A 20,053-nucleotide genomic window follows, 5' to 3' on the forward strand; every position below is an offset into this window, starting at 1 on the left:
TAAAGGGCCAGATCACATTTTGACTACTAAGGCAAACCTATATGATTTTCACTTACTTTTAATGGCATTTTTCCTTTAACATTTATCTTTTAACATTTTTGGTAGCCAGAAACTGTAAAAAAAAAAAAAAAAAAAAATGGAAAAAACTATACCAGGGTTTCCTTCACATATGGAAAATTATGTGGTGGTCAACAAAAAATGAATTACAATGTACAAAACATAGGTCAGAAATTACATAAAGAGAAACATTCCAACAAAATTGTTTTAACAAAGAGATACTAATTTTAGAAAGCATTCATGGTTTTTGTAAATTTAGTTTGTTATTACTCTGATAAGATGTCATTACATTTTGTGAGGAATGCATTATGACTTGTTTAGGACTTGAAACTCAAAAGTGTAGGACTTGGGACTTGATTTGGGACTTCAGAACAAAGACTTTCTCCTGCCTCTGTAAATGGGCTTCTGTAGTTTGCGGTTTTTGGTTGCAGGTACATCGAGAGTGGATGCTATATTTTCAACAAAGTTAAATTACGCTTAAACATTTTAAAGAACTTTAATAACTATTTAAGAGCACAAAAACTACAGAACAAATACTTTAAAAATCAACTTATAAAAACAAACAATGTATGCATTCATTATGTGAAGACAGCTGACAGTTTTTAGCCGCTCCACGGAGGTAAAACCTTCAGTAGCACATACTATGAGTCCCATCGTGGCCCTGCGGAGCTACGCTGGACTGTAAAGCAATTTTTGTCTTCTTGGCCAGAGAAGTAATTGCAGGTCACTTAACAAACTTGGTTTCAAACTTACTGAAATGCTCCACAGTGATATGAACTGATACCTGTCACAAACATCAGGCATGTCTGACCTAAAGGAATTTTCTCCAAAGGCAACTGCGTCGATGAAGAACAGCCGTGCTGACCGCAGCAGGTGGGAATGAGTCAGTGGGGTCTCGCCAGCCCCTCTGGAACGTGCAAAAACAGCCGCTCTGGCTTTTGTAAGAGCGACCAGCATCCGGTACTCTTTACACATTAATGGTCCCATCAGCGTGATGATTTTGATTATTCTTAAGTATAAAAGATAGGGAAATACAGAAGAGATAACTTGAATATTACGAATAACTCAATGTTGATTTCAGTAGTTTAAAAATGTAATTTACCTTTGACTGTGGGAGACATTTCCTCCTGCTCCTCCTCCCTTTTCTCCTCCTGAAGCTTGGTCAGCTTACTAATGTGTTGCAAGTATGTGGACCCTTTGTAAATCCACTCTTTACGTTGATTTTTCTAAGATTGATGACACACAAACTAGTATGAGTATCAGGATTTAAATAAATCTAACAAGGGATAAATATATCCAGAACAAGCTGGAAATAAAGAATAAAAAATGATGTTCACAGATACTGACCAGAATGAGAACCTGCATCAAGCTGCAGTCGATCGTCTGCACCTCACATTTCTGCAGGACTCCATCAAATTCTGCATTAATCATTTGTCCCTCCTTGTACTGGGTCTGACGCGGGTAAGGCCAGTCATTAATATACTGCTTCAGGAAATCCTTGTGGGTGTCATTCTTAATATCATCCAAAGGGTCTTTCACTGTCGGAGGGAAAAAGGATCAAAGTTAGTCACTCTGGCAGTTAGGTATGTTAATACTATCATAAATACAGGCGCTCCTCTTTCAATGAAACTCATTGTATGTAGTGCATAGTACATAGTGCCTATTTCTCACCTCAAGTGCCATCATATCCCGTATACCTGGATACTTTTCAAGCCTACTGGTAGTAAAATAATAAGTGGAAAACTGTTTGACCAGTGCAAGATGGGAGCTCTGATTTTGAATTAAGGGTTTACCTATCTCTATCACGATAGATCAAGCTTCTATATTTTTATCTCTTATACTATTTAAATTCAATATTTTTTATTCTTCCTTTATGTTAATTGTTTTGCACCAAAACACCAAGTCAAATTCCTTGTATATGTAAATGTACATGGCAATAAAACTGGATTCTGATAGATAGATAGATAGATAGACACATACATACAAACAAATACTATGCAATCAATGTTGAAATATTAATAAAAACACCCAAACTTACGTGGTCTGCTCACCAGGCGAAGTAAAGGTAAGCCAACATATACTGGTTTGTGATCATCAATAAAAACCAGGAACCTGGAAAAAGAAAACATGTTTGTTTTGTTTTTTTTTAAAATCAAACAATTCAGCTGCTAAACCAGCTGTATTTTATCTCAGAAACTGTGACTGCTCACATTTGTTTTTTTTAAGGTTATTTTTTTTGGCATTATTGCCTTTATTAGATAGGACAGGAGATTGCTAGCGTAAAAGGGGGAGAGAGAGGGGATGACATGCAGCAAAGGGTTGCAAGCTGGAATCAATCCCGCCGCGGCAAGTACACTGCCTTCACATATGCGGCGCCTGCTTTATCCACTGAGCCGCGACTACTCACACTTTAATCTGATCACATCTTAAAAAGTTATGCATTACACACACACACCTCATGCGGTTTTTTCTAGAGGGGAGCTCCGCCATGATGCCAGGGCTGAAATGGCACTGATCAGCTTTACGTTTGACCGCCACTCGAGCACCAACATACAGCTCTTCTACCTTTGGCTTGAAGTTAAAGGCGATGTGGTGACCAGAGAGTAGTTTCTTCCTCTTATCCTCAAAGTAGATCTGGTATTTCAACTTCCCGTCTTCTGCAAACAAACAAACAAAACCGTCTTTAAGCAATGTCATATCCGCGCATCAGTCATTAGTGGTTTCTACATTTCATGAACTTATTCCTCATCTCACCAGTTTTAACAGACGACATCACTTCAACCCAATCCTGCTCCTTTTAGAATTGATTTTTAAGTTTTCATTGATCACTTTTAAAGCTCATTTGGGTCTGGCCCCAAAAGCCAGTTTGACTCCAAAAGCCAGTTTGCAGGCGACGAGGGTGGGGCTCTTATGGCCGGTGAAAAGTCGAGCCTTAAAACTAAAAGTGACCGTGTCTTTGCCATCAGGGCCCCTCGGCTTCGGAACAACCTGCCCGAACGAGATAAGACTCGCAGAATCAGTGACTTCTTTTATATCACGTCTTATAACCCATTTTATAGACTTGCTTTTATGTGATGTTGTTTATTTTAATTCATCTTTTTTAGTTTGTCTTTTATTTTTTTATTCCATCTCAATTGTTTAATTCTATTATTAGCGCTATTATTTCTGTGTTTACGGCTAATATTCTTTTAACTGCATTTACTCTTATTGGTATGCGTCGTTAATGTTTTGTAATTGTTTTTCTCTTTTTTAAATCTACTTTCAATTTTGTCTGGCCTTAGTTGGGCATTATTGCTTGGCTTTTATAGCTATGTTGCCTCTGCAAACCATTCTTGCTTCTGCTTTGCCCTGTTTGTCAAAGTTAAAGGTGCTATATTATTATTATTATTATTATTATTCTTAGTAGTAGTAGTAATAGTAGTAGTAGTTCTACAGATGAAAATTTGGGAGATAAACACTCTCGACTATGACAAACCTATTTTTTGCCAGCTCTGGGACAACTGGATAATAAGAGAACCTTTAGAGTTACAGCTGATAACTTTTATGAAAATAACTTGCAAAGAAAGAGAAGTACATAAAAAAGATGATCCACCATGTCTCTCTTCTTCCTCCTGCCTCTAATGGCACTCACTACCATCAACCACAATGCACTAAAACAACCAGTCACAGCTGAGAAGCCTCTAATGCAGCTTTCAATCATATCTATCACTGCTCGTAAACTGCAGTAAAAGTTTGAAACTAGGCAGCGCTAATCAAATATGAATTAAGAGTTTGTTACTGAATTGCCTATTTCTCAAAATGAGAAATTGCTCATTTTATGGCTAACCACCACATTAAAGCATGTTTTTGAAACATTTGAGGCAGTTACAGAGTCTTGATTTATATTTGATCAGTGATGCGGAGTTTGACTCCTCAGCTCTGACTGGTTGTTTTCATTCACATGCAGCGAGGCCATTGGAAGCACTACAAGGTGACAGAGTAGGCAGAGGAATATGATTTTTTTTCACAGATTATTTGTCTTATTTACTGCTGTGTGAATAAAGTGGCAGTTTCAGCTCCTCAGTAACCACTCACACACACTCACACTCCAGTGACGCAGCATCGCAAGCAATTTGCGGTTTACTATCTTGCCCAAGGATACTTCGACATGTTGGCTGGAGGAGCCAGGGATCAAATCCGCTGACCCTCTGATTAGAGGACCGCCCACTCTACCTCTGAGCCACAGCCGTGTTGCATTCTGCAACCAAATAAATCTTTTTTTCTTACCTGTTGTTATCATTTCTGTGATTTTCCCCTGCAGCCATCTCATGTCCTTCTTTCTGGCCACGACGTCCATGTTCACGCTGAGCTCTACTTGTGGCACACTGGGAGGGGTCTTGGTATCTTTGTCAGAGGTTTGACGAAGACATGATATTACGACAGGGCGTGACTCTGTCAGTAGAAAAGGAAAACAATATGTGACCACCAAAACCGATGAAGCGATGATCAAATAACCACCATATCAGACAATTGTAAAACAATCAGACTTAGTACGCCCAATAGGATGAAAATGTCTTCCAATTACAGTTACAAAAAACAAAACACGTCGATGGTCTATACTGTAATTTGCCAATTGGCAGGAAAATATCACTTTACACTCAAAACAATGCAAAATTGCTTTGCATCAGCTGACAGACGTAAATGACCACATAAACTTTGGTGATAAAATGTCTTTCTCTGGGTTTTCCCATGAAAAGAGCGATAGGAAATAAAGAATTAAAGGAATTAATGCAACAAAACAGTATTTGATTAGTATTTTTGTATCTTGGGGCCATTACCTTTATCTTTTGATGTTGGTGCTGATGTTTTCTTTACGTTGGTTTCAGCATCAGTACTGGCACTTGCTTGTGGTGTAGATGTTTTCATTTTCTTGACCTTTGCATTGGTACTCGCACTTGATGTTTTTGTTTCGTTGACCTTTGCATCGGTATTGGCACTTGCTTGGAGTGTTGATGTTTTCGTTGCATTGCTTTTCGTACTTGCGTTGGGTGATGCGGGACTTTTGAGAAGTTTTTCTGACATTTTGTCCATTTTTCTCCTCTTGCTTGACTTTCTGTTACTACTTAAAAGAGAATTACCAGAATCACTTGAGTTATGTTCTGGTTCCCACTCCATATCAGAACCCGAACTGTCAGAGAATTCATCTTCGCTGACTTTATTCTGTGTTGTCCAACTAAGTAAAGACCTGATCTCACTTGTAGAAAGTCTGTTCAAGACAACCACAAGTTTTCTCTTTCGAAAGACACTGAGAGCGATCTTTTTGCCATTATCTCCCTTTAGGTTCTCACTGCCCTTAGGAGTAGGTCCAGGAGGAGTCGGAGAGTTGGGGATGATATTTCCTACAAAGGAAAATAAACAAAGGACAAACAAACTAAAATAAGCCAGTTTGCATGTTTGAAAAAACTGAGCACATAACAATTGACACATACATACAAAAAGTACATTTCTTTAATTGACCCAACAATTTGCAGCTAACCACAACCTGATGCATTATCTTCATCATCAGAATCCGTCTCTCTGTACTCCCACCCCAGCATAGAGTAGAGTTTCTTCACAACCGCTTCACACGCAGACACAGACCTGAGCCACATCAACAAAAACACCATTAACCAAGTGAAAAACAGAGAGAAACATTTAGAGAAAACAAATGTACTTAAAGTACTCAGAAGGGAGCAGTACTCATTTTTAAATAAATAAAAGAAACCAAGTTTACATTTTTAATACAAATATATATATTTTTTATAGGGACATGGGCACACCATCCCTAAGTTGAAGTATTTTTCTTATTTTGCACAAAGAATATTATTACATATACAGTGACGCATTGTATTTTAGGTCTCCATCTGCTGCTGGGCCATCATTATAGGAGTGTGAATAATATGATGTTAATTCCACTATAGAGGAGACTTCACTCAGTTTTGCTACCATTGTCTTATCATATGTTCTTTCCTATTAGCTGGCTCTTTCATGCCATCTACAAAAAGCAATAAACAACATATGAGAAGTTGTTTTCACAGAGGTAACCAAACACAGAGTTTTTACATGAGACGGATAAAAGCATATACTTAAAACACTCACTCGCAGAGCTTCAGGAAGAGGGCAGCCTGTTTCTCCCTCCTGTCCAGCACAGATTGCAGCAGTTTGCATTTCTGCAGAACATCTGAGGTGAACAGATCATTCTTCTTCACCTTCTTTCTGATCCACTTTTGAAGCTCCTCTGTGCTCATCTCCATCTCATCCCCCTCCATGATCACTGCAACACACAAAGTTTTAAATTGTGTGCTAAAGGTGCAATGCTTAGGAGTTCTCCCCATTGAAAAGCGTTCCCTCCCTAACCTCCCTAGCTGGCAAGTGTTAGGGACTGTTCACTATTAATGAATGAGGAAGAGGTGGTGCAAAACAGCTAAATCAATTTTTAAAAAAATTAATAAATAAATAAGTACCTAGTGGGGAATTATGGGTTGTTTTTTTTTACTATGGTACTACTATGGTAAAGACATAAAACTTTAAATGGTAATATTTTGTTTTTACCTTAAATAACCTCTGATCCCACAACTCTCTGGAGCAATTTTGAAAGGCATGTTTTCTTTAAAATTTTGCAAAATCACACAATTTATCATCGCCAGGAAATGCAAAAAACAGAAAACAATATTTTTTTCATTTCCAATGATCCATTAACACATAATTTTGAGGGAGGATTTGCATTTCACTTAAGAAACTCGATTTCTGTTTTGTTGACAGCTAACACCTGTGCGGCTTGCTAGTTGCATTGGCTCCAGTGTGACCTACATTTGGTGTTATTTATGGTGAAGAGGGGATGACTGATTGGGAAAAACAGTTATAGCCTTGGGGAGGGTCAAGATAAAAAAAAAAGTCATACCCCAGTCACCTCCCTCCTCTGATAAATAAAGCACAGTCCCTTAGATGGTGTGAGTCATGTTTAGGTAAGGTTAACACATATCGATGGGGGAAAAGTCTTCAACACAACACCTGAAACACTGATAAACAGTGGGGTGTTTCCCAGTGTTTCCAGTCTTTATGCTAAGCTAAGCTGAATGTCTGTAACCTTGAGTATAACTGACAAAAACGCTTTGCTTTCAGTAGCTGTTTGTGTCTGACGTGTTTTTTTCTTTCTTTAACAAAAAATAAGTTAAATTATTGATTCTCCATAATGGGTAAAGTAGCTGACTTTACCTTTTGAAGTGACAAGCTAACATACAGAGAAACTTTTCCCATTCAACTGATGAAAGTAAAAACAGCCGTCCAGTATTACTGCAGTCTACATGAACATCATTTTGCGGTGTTAATTTCAAACCTAAAACGAAAGTAACAGATGTAATATAAAAACCGTTAGATTACCAGTTTAGCCGATACACCTGAACACAGAAAATGTGAAGTCCCTAGCTAACAACGGACCACAAACAAGACATTTACGCTGGAGTATGTCCATCTGAATCTGTCCTTGACGCGGTTTCTATTGTAAAGTGAAGCATTAAGTTTTAAAATACTTTAAAAGAAGAAAAAGTCTTACCCACGGATGTCTGGTGGGTGTGCTGTGTGAAGCAACAAGCACCGATGTGGTTGCACGGACGCTTTTTGCCCTCACCGTCGACTTCAAGGCAGCGACTGCCTGGAAAGCAATCACAGCAACACCAGCACAATCCAGAGTGTAATCGATACTTTTAAAAGATATAAATTAATTTGTGTTGTTTAAGCATTTTGTGATGAAAAATTTAGCTAGCATATGTGAAATTACTAATAAAACAAAGCGAGGGTTTACTTCTTTGTTGAATCAACCTAATTAGGCTAGCTGCTTTGAGCTAGCAAAGCTATGTTCTAATAAAAATTCAACAAAAAAGTGAAAAGGTATATAAATGTGATGATACTAACAATGATAAATATGCCTTGAAGGCAAGAATGAGGGCAAAAATAATCATCGGGCCCAGATGTTACTGTAGATGTTTCTTCGGCTCGTGCTGCTGCAACGAGCCGCGAGCTCATTGCTGCCCTCTGTGCCTGTACAGACACCAACAAGTCTATATGACTTCCTTATAATACATCCATGGTCTATATCAGGAGATCATATATATCTCATATATATATATATACTTTAATTCCATGGTTCTGTTTCTTGCACTGTTACACTGTTACTTGTGTTACTTGTTTTGTTTTGCACTGTAAGACTTGTACTTTTTATATTTTATATTTTATATTTGTATCTTCTATTTTATCTGTTTTCTTTTTCTATATTTATGTTGCACCAACCCACCAGAACAAATTCCTCGTATTGTGTTAACTATACCTGGCAATAAACCTTTTTCTGATTCTGATTCTGATATATATATATATATATATATATATATATATATATATATATGAAAGAAAAACATATAAGAAAAGGGGTTTAAAGAAGGGGGGGGGTAGTTTCAAAAAATCAATACATTGGATATTTTTCCTAATCTTTAATTAAGAACACTTTTCCTCCATCTCTTTTCTTAAAAAAGGATTTTCAGGAAATTAAACCAATTTTTTGTTCAGGTGCATGCAAAAAGCGTTCTGAGCGCAGCACTAGAAATCTGATGTCATTTCAGGTTTCTGAGGGTTGATCCAAAATAAACCCGTTTCTTAGCTTTGTAACCCGTAAACATAATGCCTCCAGTCAGTCATGGCTGTTGCCGGCACACAGGCATAAAAACATACAATTAGGAAGCACCTTATAGTAACATAAAATGTCATCATGAGGCTCTGAAGGCATCATTACTCAGAGATCCCCAAACCATTAGAAAAAAAACAGGATTTAGAGGGGCACCAGGGGAAGAACCAAAGACCCCAAAGCTCAAAATAAGACATGAAAAAATTCTGGCATAACAGTGTAATACTGACGCCTGTAGGCTGAAGCACACACTACATAGACCTGAGTGTGTGCTTAAATCTCTCCCATCACTGACACTTCGTCAAGATAAAGTCAGGAGGAGCAGTGGTCATCCTGCGTTATTTATGTTTATTACTTACAAAAAGAAACAACAGAATGACAGACAAAACAAAGCATTTACATACATTGGAGTCAAACTGGATGCTTAGAAGGGAGAAACACAACAAGGAAGGAAAATGCTGTTGACTCTAAAGTGCATACGATAAATAATCTCTAACCTGTTGGAGTTTTGGTGGACAATTTGTTCCCACATTTTTTTTTTTAACAGTTTACAAGAATAAACACAAATGCTGCTCAAGTCACAACTGTTGGCTGTCTTGGCTTCACAATCAGGACAGCAAAGCTTAACACACTTTCAGCTTTTTTTCATCTTTAATTGTCTGTAATTTAACACTTGAGCATATTTGATGAAATTGATGCACTTTCTTGTTGCATGCATCTTTTCAATTTTTGTTTATGTACCACCACAGTTGAATGTCCCTGTTGCAAATTGCTTTGAATAAAAGCATCAGTTAAATAAATGTGATGTAAATAGGACATTTTAAAAAATAAAACTGATAAAACTGCAGGATGTTACACAAAAAAAACATTTACAGTGAATTCCAGCTCTGTCGTTCCAGCTTCCCAAAATTAAATAAAAAAATGTTTAAAAAAACATCACGTAGCACCTTCCTTCACTTTTTCAAAAATGTTTTTGGTATTTAATTTCACTTTTGTATTTTATTTTTAATTCACAGAGCATTAATTGAATCATTTAAATCACTGATCTGGGCTTGGTTAGTCACTCTGCAAAAATGAAAATAAAACACAAAGCTAATGTTGTTGTTTGCAACATGCACGGTTGTTTGTTTGAATTAACAAACCGCTTGAGTTTGCTGCCATAATTTGATATTTCTGGGGAAAAAACTGAAAATGATAATTGTTCACTATGTTTTAATGGTGCACAATTTAAGTTGAAAACACAAATAAACCACCAAATAATTACATCTGCTTTAAGTCTGAAAAAAGAAAACCAAAGAACATCAGATTGGATCAAATGTCGGGCTTGAGTAATTCGTGTGTTCATCTCTTAACTGCAAATTTGAGCGGAAATCCCAACGGCACATCACTTCAAGGTGACAATGCTGAATATTACTGAAAATGTATTTATTTTATATTCTAGAGCCACGTTCCTCCTGTGTTTGTGGACTTTTAATCAGAATCATTGTTGCGTTCTTCCGCTCCTTTCATTTCCAAAAATCTAGCCATGTGTTCAAGTCGCATGGAGCCTCGATGGATCCACTCTTTATGCTGATTTTCCTGCAAATGACAAAAAAACACAATATTTTACCACAAAAATCAAATCTAAAGTAAAATGAGAAGTTTAAACAACAGCAGTGTTAAATGATACTGACCAGAAAAAACGACCTGCATTATGCTGCAGTCGATCACCTGCACCTCACACCTCTGCTGGCTTCCATTTAACTCCACATTGAGGGTCTGTCCGGCCCTGTACTGGGGTTAAATGTGGGTACGGCCAGTCCTTCAGGTACTGTGTCATGAAAGACTTGTGAGGGCTGTCTGGAACGTCGTCCAAAACATTTTCCTCTGTTAAAAATAATAATAAATAATTTAAAAATGACTCTTTCTTTTCTCTTCTAATGTACATATAAGGAGGTGGGGGCTAAAAATCTGAGTAAATGAAAACTCAACAACTGAGCTGAGAGGGGCAGGAAAATCAAAAGAGTTAGAGAGCACGGTATGCATACTTTAACATTTTTAGAATCAAAATATTGTCTATCACATATATCCTTTATGCCATTTATAATAGATTATTCTTATGCTTTTTTTGAAAGATTTGCCTACAGAAAAAAAACCCAGACCAGATGCCCAAACTATTGCTGAAGATAACGAGATAATTTACATTATTGTTTATTATAAAGACGGAGGGGGGCTCCAGGAAGCACCTGTTTTTTTCTTTTTAAACTAAATCTTTTTTAGTGAAAAAGCTCAGTATATATCACAAGTGTAGTGCTGAACAGTCATTGTAGGAATGTGAGATAAGCACATCAACAGCAGCTGCCATCAATGTAAAAGAACGTGGATTGAGTAAACATAAATAAAGGTGAAAAAAAAAACCAGAAAAGTTCAACAAAACAATACACAGAAATGTACAAAATATTCCCTCTCCTGAGTGTACTGGACTAAGTATGAGCTCACTGCCACACTTTGAGTGAATGAATTGTGTGCGGCGTGGTTAAGCTGAACCTAAAAGTCAAGCCTTTACAAGGTCTGGAGCGCTTTTAGAAAAGGACCCCACGCTTTCTGGAATTTCGGGAAGCACCATTTTACCGAGAGGGAAACGCTTATCGATGAGGGGACAGACTTCAACACAACATTGGCACTTTTGGGTGCTTCTGCTTCGGCCGCAGAAGCACAACGCACAGATACAGAACAGATGGCGAGCGGGGAGATTGTTCATTAACGAATCGATTGCAGATGGCGCTGTTGTCTCAGACTAGTTTAAAAAAATTTGAACAAAAATGCTAAAATGGATAGCAAAATATATTTAAACCACCGTTAATATACCTAGTCACCTCCCCCCAAAGTCAACGTGTTTATTTGAATGTAGCATAGATTTGGGACCTGTTGAATGTGCACAATACAAACAACGTGGGTACCTGCTCATAGCTGCTCTATCCTGCTATTATAGGTCAAAAACTCTGCAGAGTACCTTAAAAAATAATTCATTTTAAATAAATAACTGACAGATAAAACAAAACAGGTAATTAGAAATAAAGGTCTTTCTTTAATGAGAGCATGTTTCAAATAAAGGCCAGTCTCTCTCTGTGGTAGATAAATAAAAGCCCTGGACATGATTTGAGAATTTACAGAATCTCACAGGTCAGAGTATAAAAACAGCCGAACTTACGTGGTCTGCACACCAGGTGAAACAAAGGTAAGCCAACATAGACCGGCGTGTGATCATCCAAAAAGATCAAGAACCTGGAAAAATTTTTTTAAAAGTGTTTTTACAGCAAATCGAACCTTCACTGAAGAAAACAGATATGAGTTTCTTCTGAAATTGCTCAGAAGCTCTGGTGGTTCATAGATGTAGCAACAAACATTCAAACACACACCTTAAGCGGTTCTTTCTGCTGGGGAGCTCTGCCAAAACACCAGGCCGGAACCTGAACTTGTTATCTTGACACCTGACCACCACGCGAGCGCCGACGTACAGCTGCTCCAGCTTCGGAGTGCTGTCAAAGGCAATGTGGTGTCCAGACACCAGACTCTTCCCCTTCTCTTCAAAACAAACTTTATACTTCAACCGTCCATCCTCTGCAAGGAGCAAAACGTCAATGAGTTAAATCACCTTTGTTAAACATCAGCATTTTACATCAAAAAGACAAATTTTCTTACCTCTTGTTACAATATCCACTATTTTCCCACGTTGCCACCGCATTGACCTCTTCCTGGCCAGGACAATCATGTCCACTTTGACCTCTTCTTCTGGCAGGTTTGGACGAACCTTTGTCGTTTCATTGGAGCTATGAGCAAAAGCTGATGATACTATAATGGGTCCTGGTTCTGACAACACGGAAAAACACAAAATGTTTTTGTTTAAAAACACGAGCTTGACAGACTGTAAAATAGTAGTCAAGGAAATTTTACGGTAAATGCATACGAGTGGCGATTAATCTGCTATTTCCCTCTGTGAGTGACAGTGGGGTTCATGTTCAGGTCAAAGCATTACCACTGCTGCTGCTGCTGCTGCTGTTGTTGTTGTTGTTGTTCTTTGTTGTGTCATTCTTGGCGTGTTTGCAAGGTTTCTGTTTATTTTGTGCGAGAGAGAAATCTGAATCACTAGAATCATCTTCTGGTTCCCACTGCATGTCAGAATCCGAGCTGCTGAGGGATTCGTCTTCACTGTAGAACTGCTGAGGCGTTGGTGGTCGCAGGGCGCTGATCTTATATTCAGGGAGCCGGGTCAAAACCACCACCGCTTTTTTTATTAAACTGAGAGAGTCAGAACCGTCCTCCATATGCGTCTCTTTACCGGGGGTTTCATTTGTGGAGGGAACAGACCCACATGGAGAATCACACATATTATCTGCAAAGAAGAAACAGCGGTGAAACTGTGTGTGAAACACAAACCCCAAAGCAAAGATTATTACATTCTAGTGCTGCAATGATCAGACAATTAAACCATTAGTTAAAAATCAATGCACACATTTTGATAACTGAGTAATTTGGTTATTTTTCAAGCCAAAACATCAAATACTTCCTGGTTCCAACTCCTCAAATATGTGAATTTGGAGCTTGTTTATATCATGTATAGTTAACAAAGCATTTTGGAGTTGGGAATGATTTTTTTACTTATAATTTAGGACATAACTTTGTTATAAATTTGACAAAAAAGCAAATGGTAGATTACTTTTTGGATGATAAGGTCAAACTTATTTAAAAACGAACATGTTTATTTTTCAATAACACAAATACGTGCTCACCATCATCTCTTTCTTCATCAGGGTCTGTCTTTATCTTGATTTCTACCCTCTCCTTCGTCTCCTGGAGCTCCGGCATTCTCATCTCGTCCACCTCCATAACCTCTGTAACTTTTTCTTTTATGGCCCAAAATCATTTTTAGTTTCAGTGGTTATATTACAAAAAATAGCAAAAAGTCATTTCACTACTCAAAAAACTATGCAAATGTGAACATAGTTCAGCTAATAGCAAACTGCAGCAAAATGTAGTTAAACTACTGAACTCTTTGAAACCTTGAGTGGCATTACTTTTCGTGTGCTACTTTTAAACACCTTTCATAAGTATATAAACCTTTGAACCCTGAAAAAAGTAATGCGATTTTTCTCAAAATCATGGGAAAAAGGCAATTATTCTATAATAACGTTGGATTCAATAAACTTGTGTGACATGGACTAAGTGTGCAGTCCTTTTTTTCCTCATTAAAGTTGTTGTTTTTTGAAAGCCTTACACCTACGAGATGTGCGTATAACTATCGTTTTTTAAAAAAAAAAAATGCAATTGCCATCTTGGTAAAGAATGTTCCACCAACTGCAGGGAATTAGTGAATTTAGAAAATTATTTTTAAAAAGCTATGGGAAAAAGCTCAGGGCAAACTATTTGCATTATCATAAATACAGATTTGTAAATTAAATTGTTTTAAGCACTTTCTCCATGTCATTTCTTTGTTTGTTTGGTTTTTAAAACTTTTAAAAAAAATTATAATTTCAGTTCATTTACTTGTACATTTTTTAATGATTTCTTGCTAATTTTGAGATTATTTCTTCTTTTGTTACTTCATCCGTTTTTGAGAGAAATTAAGCCAATTTGATCAGGTTTCAAAGGGTTAATTACATACACTACTCCTCAACACAGCAAATATAAATTAACAATACTTTCTGCCATTTCTAACACTTCTACATGCTCCTGATTATTATTTTTATTATGATTATTATTGTTTTAACAGAAAAAAGGCTGGAAATTGTAAATATGAGTTTGCACGTTGTAACTGCTTATAACTGTTAGCTTCAGGTAAATGTGCAGGTACAGCAGGTAAAAACTGCGATGAGGATATTAACAAATTCTGACTGTTTTTAGAGACACTCAGTAGATATTTTCATATGAGATGACTGCAGGAGCTTTGATGTGTTTTAATCTTTTAAAACGACCAAAAACAACATTTGTCGTTCACATTAATTTAAGGAACTACACCAACTGCCGTGAGCTAAAGCTAAAAGCTAAAAGCTTAGCGTTAAGTGTTCCTATTAAAAACTCGCTGCTTACCTGTTGTCGTGTCCTTAATATCCGCTTGAAATGGACAAAAGTTTAGTCACAACACAGTGCAAAACATATATTTTGTGTGTTTTTGTGACTGACGCAACGTTTGGCTGCTGAAGCTATCAGGCTAACACCAACAGCCGGCACTGCTAGCTTAGCTCTGAATATACAGCAGGTTTAAGACGCGCGCGGACAAACCGGCGTCTCGATTTTAAGTCACTGAATGAAAATCATGCAAAAAAGATTTGGAAATTGATTCTGCTAATGGACTGCAAAATACGAAATTAACATATCCACGACAGTCTCCTCCATTTTAGACTTGTGTTGTTGTTGTGTCTTCGTCTGCAGTCCGCCGCTTCTTCTTCGTGGGTTTTTATTAAGGTAGAAAAACAGCGAAATAATGCGTCAGCGCCACCAGCTGTTCTGCAGCGTTTTGTTTGGCAGGAGCGAAAATCATTTTAAAAAGGGGCAGAAATGTTGTTTTTCTGCATAGGATAGTCTATATGGCACTGCATCATGCTTTCTCAGTTTTGAGTTGTGTTAAAAAGGTTGCTTTTGAAATGTAATTGGCAGCAGTGTACAACAAGGGAGTACATTTACTTAAGTTCTGCACTTCAGGACAAGTTTTTAGCTGTACTTTGCTTGAGTATTTTTTAAAAACGTAATACTTTGACTCCACTGCATTTGAAAAGCAAAAACATCAAATAAAAGCCTAGTCCCAATTAAATACCCAGTCCTTTTTACAAGCTGGGTGTGGCGACACATTTTGACAAATAAATGTCTGTCTCCATTAGAGGCCCAGTCTGGTTACCATTCAGTTCATTTTTACAGAAGTTCTTTGGACGTATAAAACCAGACTACTGGATACCTGCTGGAGATAATGCATACATACCAGTATATATGTTTAAACTTCTGGCAATATGGACATACCACTCACAATGTCCGCTTTGTAAGATTCTCCACAGTTCAATCATTCAATCACTTTACTGAAACCATGAGTACCAAAGAAGACAGTATACATAATAAACACATTTTCAGGCCATTTTCTTTATCACCTATTACTTATTTCTGCCAATTTGCAGGACATTTCTTGCCAAGTTTGTCAATGCCTTTTTCCGTCTGTGTTTTTGAAAGAAATCAAACCAATTCGCTGTGGATTCAGAGGGTTAAATGTGTATGAAATGTGCTGTACAAATAAAATTGACTTGAAACTGAAATGAAATTTAAAAATGTTAACACCCTCTAATAACCCCCCCACACACACACAAACACATATAAAAAATAAATAAATCCAACATAATAAATATACAATTGCACCTAAGATTTGCTTAATATTAACAGACTCAGATCATATTATTATATTATTATTATTATCGGAGGTGAATGAACGTGACCAGGACATCGTTATTTATGACGGAGCTCTTTGTCCTGCAGAGTCTTACTCCTGACTGTCTTCACCTCCTCCTCTCTCTCCTTCTCTCAGGTGATCTGCTCCTCCTGGTAGGTGGAGGTAGAGATGGAGCCGTACGGATCGACCACAGTCTGAGCGCAGCGCACCACCGTCACCAGCAGGAAGAAACACAGGAGGAAGAGGAAGAAGAGAGCGAAGCCCAAGTCCACGTCCACCTCAAACGGAGGCGGGGCGGGGTGAGCGGCCTGGTCCATGTGGACAACGATGACTGATGATCCTTCTTTGACCTTTGACCTGTCAGTTCAGCAGCAGCGCTCTAGGGGTGTGTGGACACATGCTCCGGAGACAATGGTGATGACTTGATTTTGGAAATACAAATCAGAAAGACAGACAGTTTTGAGCATCCTGGAGGCCTTGTGTTTAACATGCAGACCAAGTAACTGTTTTTCAAGTCTCAAGTCACAAGTCTCAAGTCTTGCACTTGGCACGAGTTAAGACAGGCAAGTCATGAGTCAAGACCCAAGTCAACACGGGATAGTTCTGAGTCAAGCCCAAAGTCAAGGTAGGCAAGTCCCAAGTAGTCCCAAGTCAAGACCTAAATCAAGACAGGTAAGTCCCAAACCAAGACCAACAAGTCCCATGCCCTAAGTTTGAGTCCTAAACTTTAAGTTGTTTTTTTGGGGTTTTTTTAAAAAAGATTTTTGGGGGCTTTTTAGCCATTAATTGATAGGACAGTCTAAGTGTGTAGCAAAGGGCCGAGGCTGGAATTGAACCTACAGCCACTGCAGCGAGGGTTCAGCCTCGGTACATGGGACACCCGCTCTATCAGCTGAGCTACTAGGTACCCCAAACTTTAAGTTTTGAGTCCTAAACAATCCATAATATGCTCTCTAGCAAATGTAATGCCATTTTAACAGAATTATAAAATATTACATTTACAAAATTCATGAATACATTTTAAAATCTGTCTTTATTTGTTAAAAAAACAACTCTGTTAGAAGTATTCACTTCCTTGTTAGTACTTTTTGACCTGCACATTTTGCATACTGCAATTTGTTTTTTGTTGACCACCGCATTGTTTTTATACATGAACAAAATTATCTTTGGTATATTTTTTTTCCAACTGGCGCCCAGTAAGGCGACCTGACTGGGTGCTGTGGGATTAGTTCAAACAAAAGGAATCATCAGGGGAATCAAGTGTCAACTTGCTGGGAATTACTGACGTTAATGTTGTTTGATTTAGGAAAGGAAAATATATGATGCTTTTAATTCTTTGGGCTTGAGGGAAGGTACCAAGCATTTTCAAATCAAAAGAATCAAGTCCAAGTGAAATCACAAGTTACTATTGGTGTTTATGTCCAAGTTGAGTTGCAAGTTTTTTTGATTTTGTAAAGTAGGGGTTGACTGATGTTTGTTTTTCAGGGCCGATACCGATACTGATTATTAGTAGTTGATGAGAACGATACTTGGAACCGAAATGCATTTACAATAAAAATGAAAATCTTTCTATCAATATTCAGAATTTGGAAAATAACAAACTCCAATACAAAACTTTGTTTAAATGCCTTTAGCAAATGTTTAATCAAATCTGAAACTTTCCACATCATATACAGCAAGTTCCCAGGAACTTTTTTTCAAATAAATCAAGTGAATATTTAGATAAAAACGTATAAAAATGCCTCCCTGAGGTTTTACAAAGTAAAAGTTCCTCCCATGCTGAAACTTTCATTTCATTTTTTAAATTAATTTTACTGGTGATCATTTGAATAAAATGCAGATACAATCGTCAAAATGCCAAATATCGGCCCAAATATTGATCCCTATTGTGAAGTCAAGACTAAAGACTAACCTTAAATTTGTGACCCCAGTCTGATTCAAGTCCAAGTCATGTGACTCGAGTCCACATCTCTGCAAAATATTGTATTCAAATTGCTTGTTTTGTGCAGCCAACAGTCCAAATCCCCAAAATGTTTGGTTGACCATCTAATAAAACAAAAACAGTGCAAATGCTGAACTTTCTAGTAATAAATTTTGATATTTCTTGCTTGAAAAATGAATTAACCACAGCAAGAGCTGACAGCAACTCCTGATTTCTAAGAAAAAACAAGTAATACACACATAAAGACAAAAAGATATAATCTCAAACTCACCATTCTTCAGTGTCATCAAGTGTTAGTCTTTCCACCGCCCGTCCAAACCTTTGAAAAACTTTCATAGCACCTCCGTCCCGGATCCCTCCGAGTCTCCTTATTTCTCCAGTTACATAAGACAGTCATCAGTTACCAGAGTCTTTACTGTCCTCCTCCTCTAATGATCATCTCAGGAAAAATGAGCAGCCCACAAATTAGCTTCCTGCACACACACATGCAAGATACACAAGCATACACTTGCACCTTACGACCTCCCGCTGGCGTGTAAAGCCTTTATTAATACTTAAGCAGGAATTGAATAACGGTCTACACAGTTCACAAGTGAATCAAACACCCCTCGGCCTTTGTTCTCCTGTCACAAGGACCTCCACCGCTGTCAGCAATTGGACTTCACACCCCTATACCTCAAGCACCTTAAGGTGACACTGAGCTTATTCATTACACAAGGCTGAAAACACAGGAAGGAAGGGAGGCGTAACAAGAAAGGACAAGAAAGATTTAAAGAGGAGTAGTAAGACTGGACACAGGAGGGGGGTGTGTTTAGGAAAGCCCAGACGTTGGAGCAGCAGAAACAGGAGACGCATTAGCAATTAAATTGCAGAGCCAGATGCGAGAGCAGGCTGGAAATTGACCCTGCCGCTTTAAAATGGAGATTGTTACAGTGAGGCTGCCAGTGACAAGAAGTGTGGAGGCTGGAGAGCGGGGCAGAGGGGTAAAGTGATCCCACTCCATATGCAATTAGCCAAGGAGGCCTTTAAGACTGCGGCCAAAATACTGCAGGTGAAAGTGGCAGAGCAACGAGAAGATTTCTGTTAGGATGGATTCAAAAAGAGGCTGCTGTGAAACTTTGAGGCTGATGGGTTCTTTCACTCTGAGATGATTACAAAAGCATCAGAGAGGTTTTTGGCATTGGTCTGCCTCCCAAAAGTGTGCCAGCGAGGTGGTGCTCAGTGTGTCACCACTACACTGTGCCATCTGATATTGTAATGACTCCACGAAGCCCTCAGGTCCACTCTACACCAGCGGAACCAGTGACTGATGGATGGTGCTGCTGCCAGACGGCGTTTGCTTCACTGCCACAGTGACTGACTGTGCGCTCCAAAGGATGTTAGGATGTTTTGGGGATTTTAGGACATTTCTAGGATTTTAGGAGGTTTCTAGGACTTTGGGCGGTTTCTTAGATTTAAGGACGTTTTTAGTATTTTAGGACATTTCTAGGATTTTAAGACGTTTGTAGGATTTTGGGCCATTTCTAGGATTTTAGGATGTTTTGGGGGTTTTAGAACATTTCCACGATTTAAGATACTTCTAGGATTTTAGGACGTTTTTTAGGGTATTGTGACATTTCTATGACTTTGGGAGGTGTCTAGGAATTTTAGGACACTTCAAGGATTTTAGGAGGTTTTTAGGAATTAAGGACAATTTTAGGATTTTAGAGCGTTTTGGGGATTTTAGGGCATTCCCCAAAACATTATAAGTTCCTAGAAATGTCCAAAAATCCTAAAATTTCTCTCAGATTCCAAAAATCTGAGATTTTTGTTATCCATCTGACTCCTACAATCCTAGAAATGTCGGAAATCTCGGATTTTGCGAGGTTTCTAGGATTTTTAAGACATGAATAGAAAAGCATCTGAGAGATTTTTGGAATCTGTTTGACCTCCAAAGGTGTGCCAGCGAGGTGGT

At 38.0% G+C, this 20,053-nt stretch overlaps 1 protein-coding gene across 1 annotated transcript; it reads right to left on the reverse strand.

Annotated features, from left to right (window-relative positions):
* Window positions 1-382: 382 nt before the first annotated feature.
* Window positions 383-15,150, reverse strand: setdb1a (SET domain bifurcated histone lysine methyltransferase 1a). Its single transcript, XM_042507028.1, has 17 exons — window positions 14,816-15,150; window positions 13,519-13,632; window positions 12,765-13,121; window positions 12,431-12,598; window positions 12,148-12,349; window positions 11,940-12,013; window positions 10,499-10,615; window positions 7,628-7,726; window positions 6,175-6,349; window positions 5,579-5,676; window positions 4,875-5,435; window positions 4,324-4,488; window positions 2,513-2,714; window positions 2,096-2,169; window positions 1,405-1,595; window positions 1,160-1,283; window positions 383-1,066 (listed from the first exon to the last, which is right to left on the reverse strand). Exons 2-17 carry the CDS (start codon window positions 13,613-13,615, stop codon window positions 1,062-1,064), a joined length of 2,709 nt encoding a protein of 902 aa, XP_042362962.1. The 5' UTR covers window positions 13,616-13,632; window positions 14,816-15,150; the 3' UTR covers window positions 383-1,061.
* Between the last annotated feature and the right edge of the window lie 4,903 nt (window positions 15,151-20,053).

The sequence above is a fragment of the Plectropomus leopardus genome, chromosome 18 (assembly GCF_008729295.1).
Source record: "Plectropomus leopardus isolate mb chromosome 18, YSFRI_Pleo_2.0, whole genome shotgun sequence".
In the NCBI taxonomy this organism is placed as follows: domain Eukaryota; kingdom Metazoa; phylum Chordata; class Actinopteri; order Perciformes; family Serranidae; genus Plectropomus; species Plectropomus leopardus.

What these genes read in the sequence shown, in the direction of transcription:
- setdb1a (XM_042507028.1), bottom strand. Translation starts at nt 13,615, where the DNA reads ATGGAGGTGGACGAGATGAGAATGCCGGAGCTCCAGGAGACGAAGGAG. An exon ending in CACCCACCAGACATCCGTGG is followed by an intron (nt 6,350 to 7,627) that starts GTAAGACTTTTT and finishes TGTGTGTTGCAG; the next exon opens with TGATCATGGAGGGGGATGAG. An exon ending in TGATGAAGATAATGCATCAG is followed by an intron (nt 5,436 to 5,578) that starts GTTGTGGTTAGC and finishes TTTCCTTTGTAG; the next exon opens with GAAATATCATCCCCAACTCT.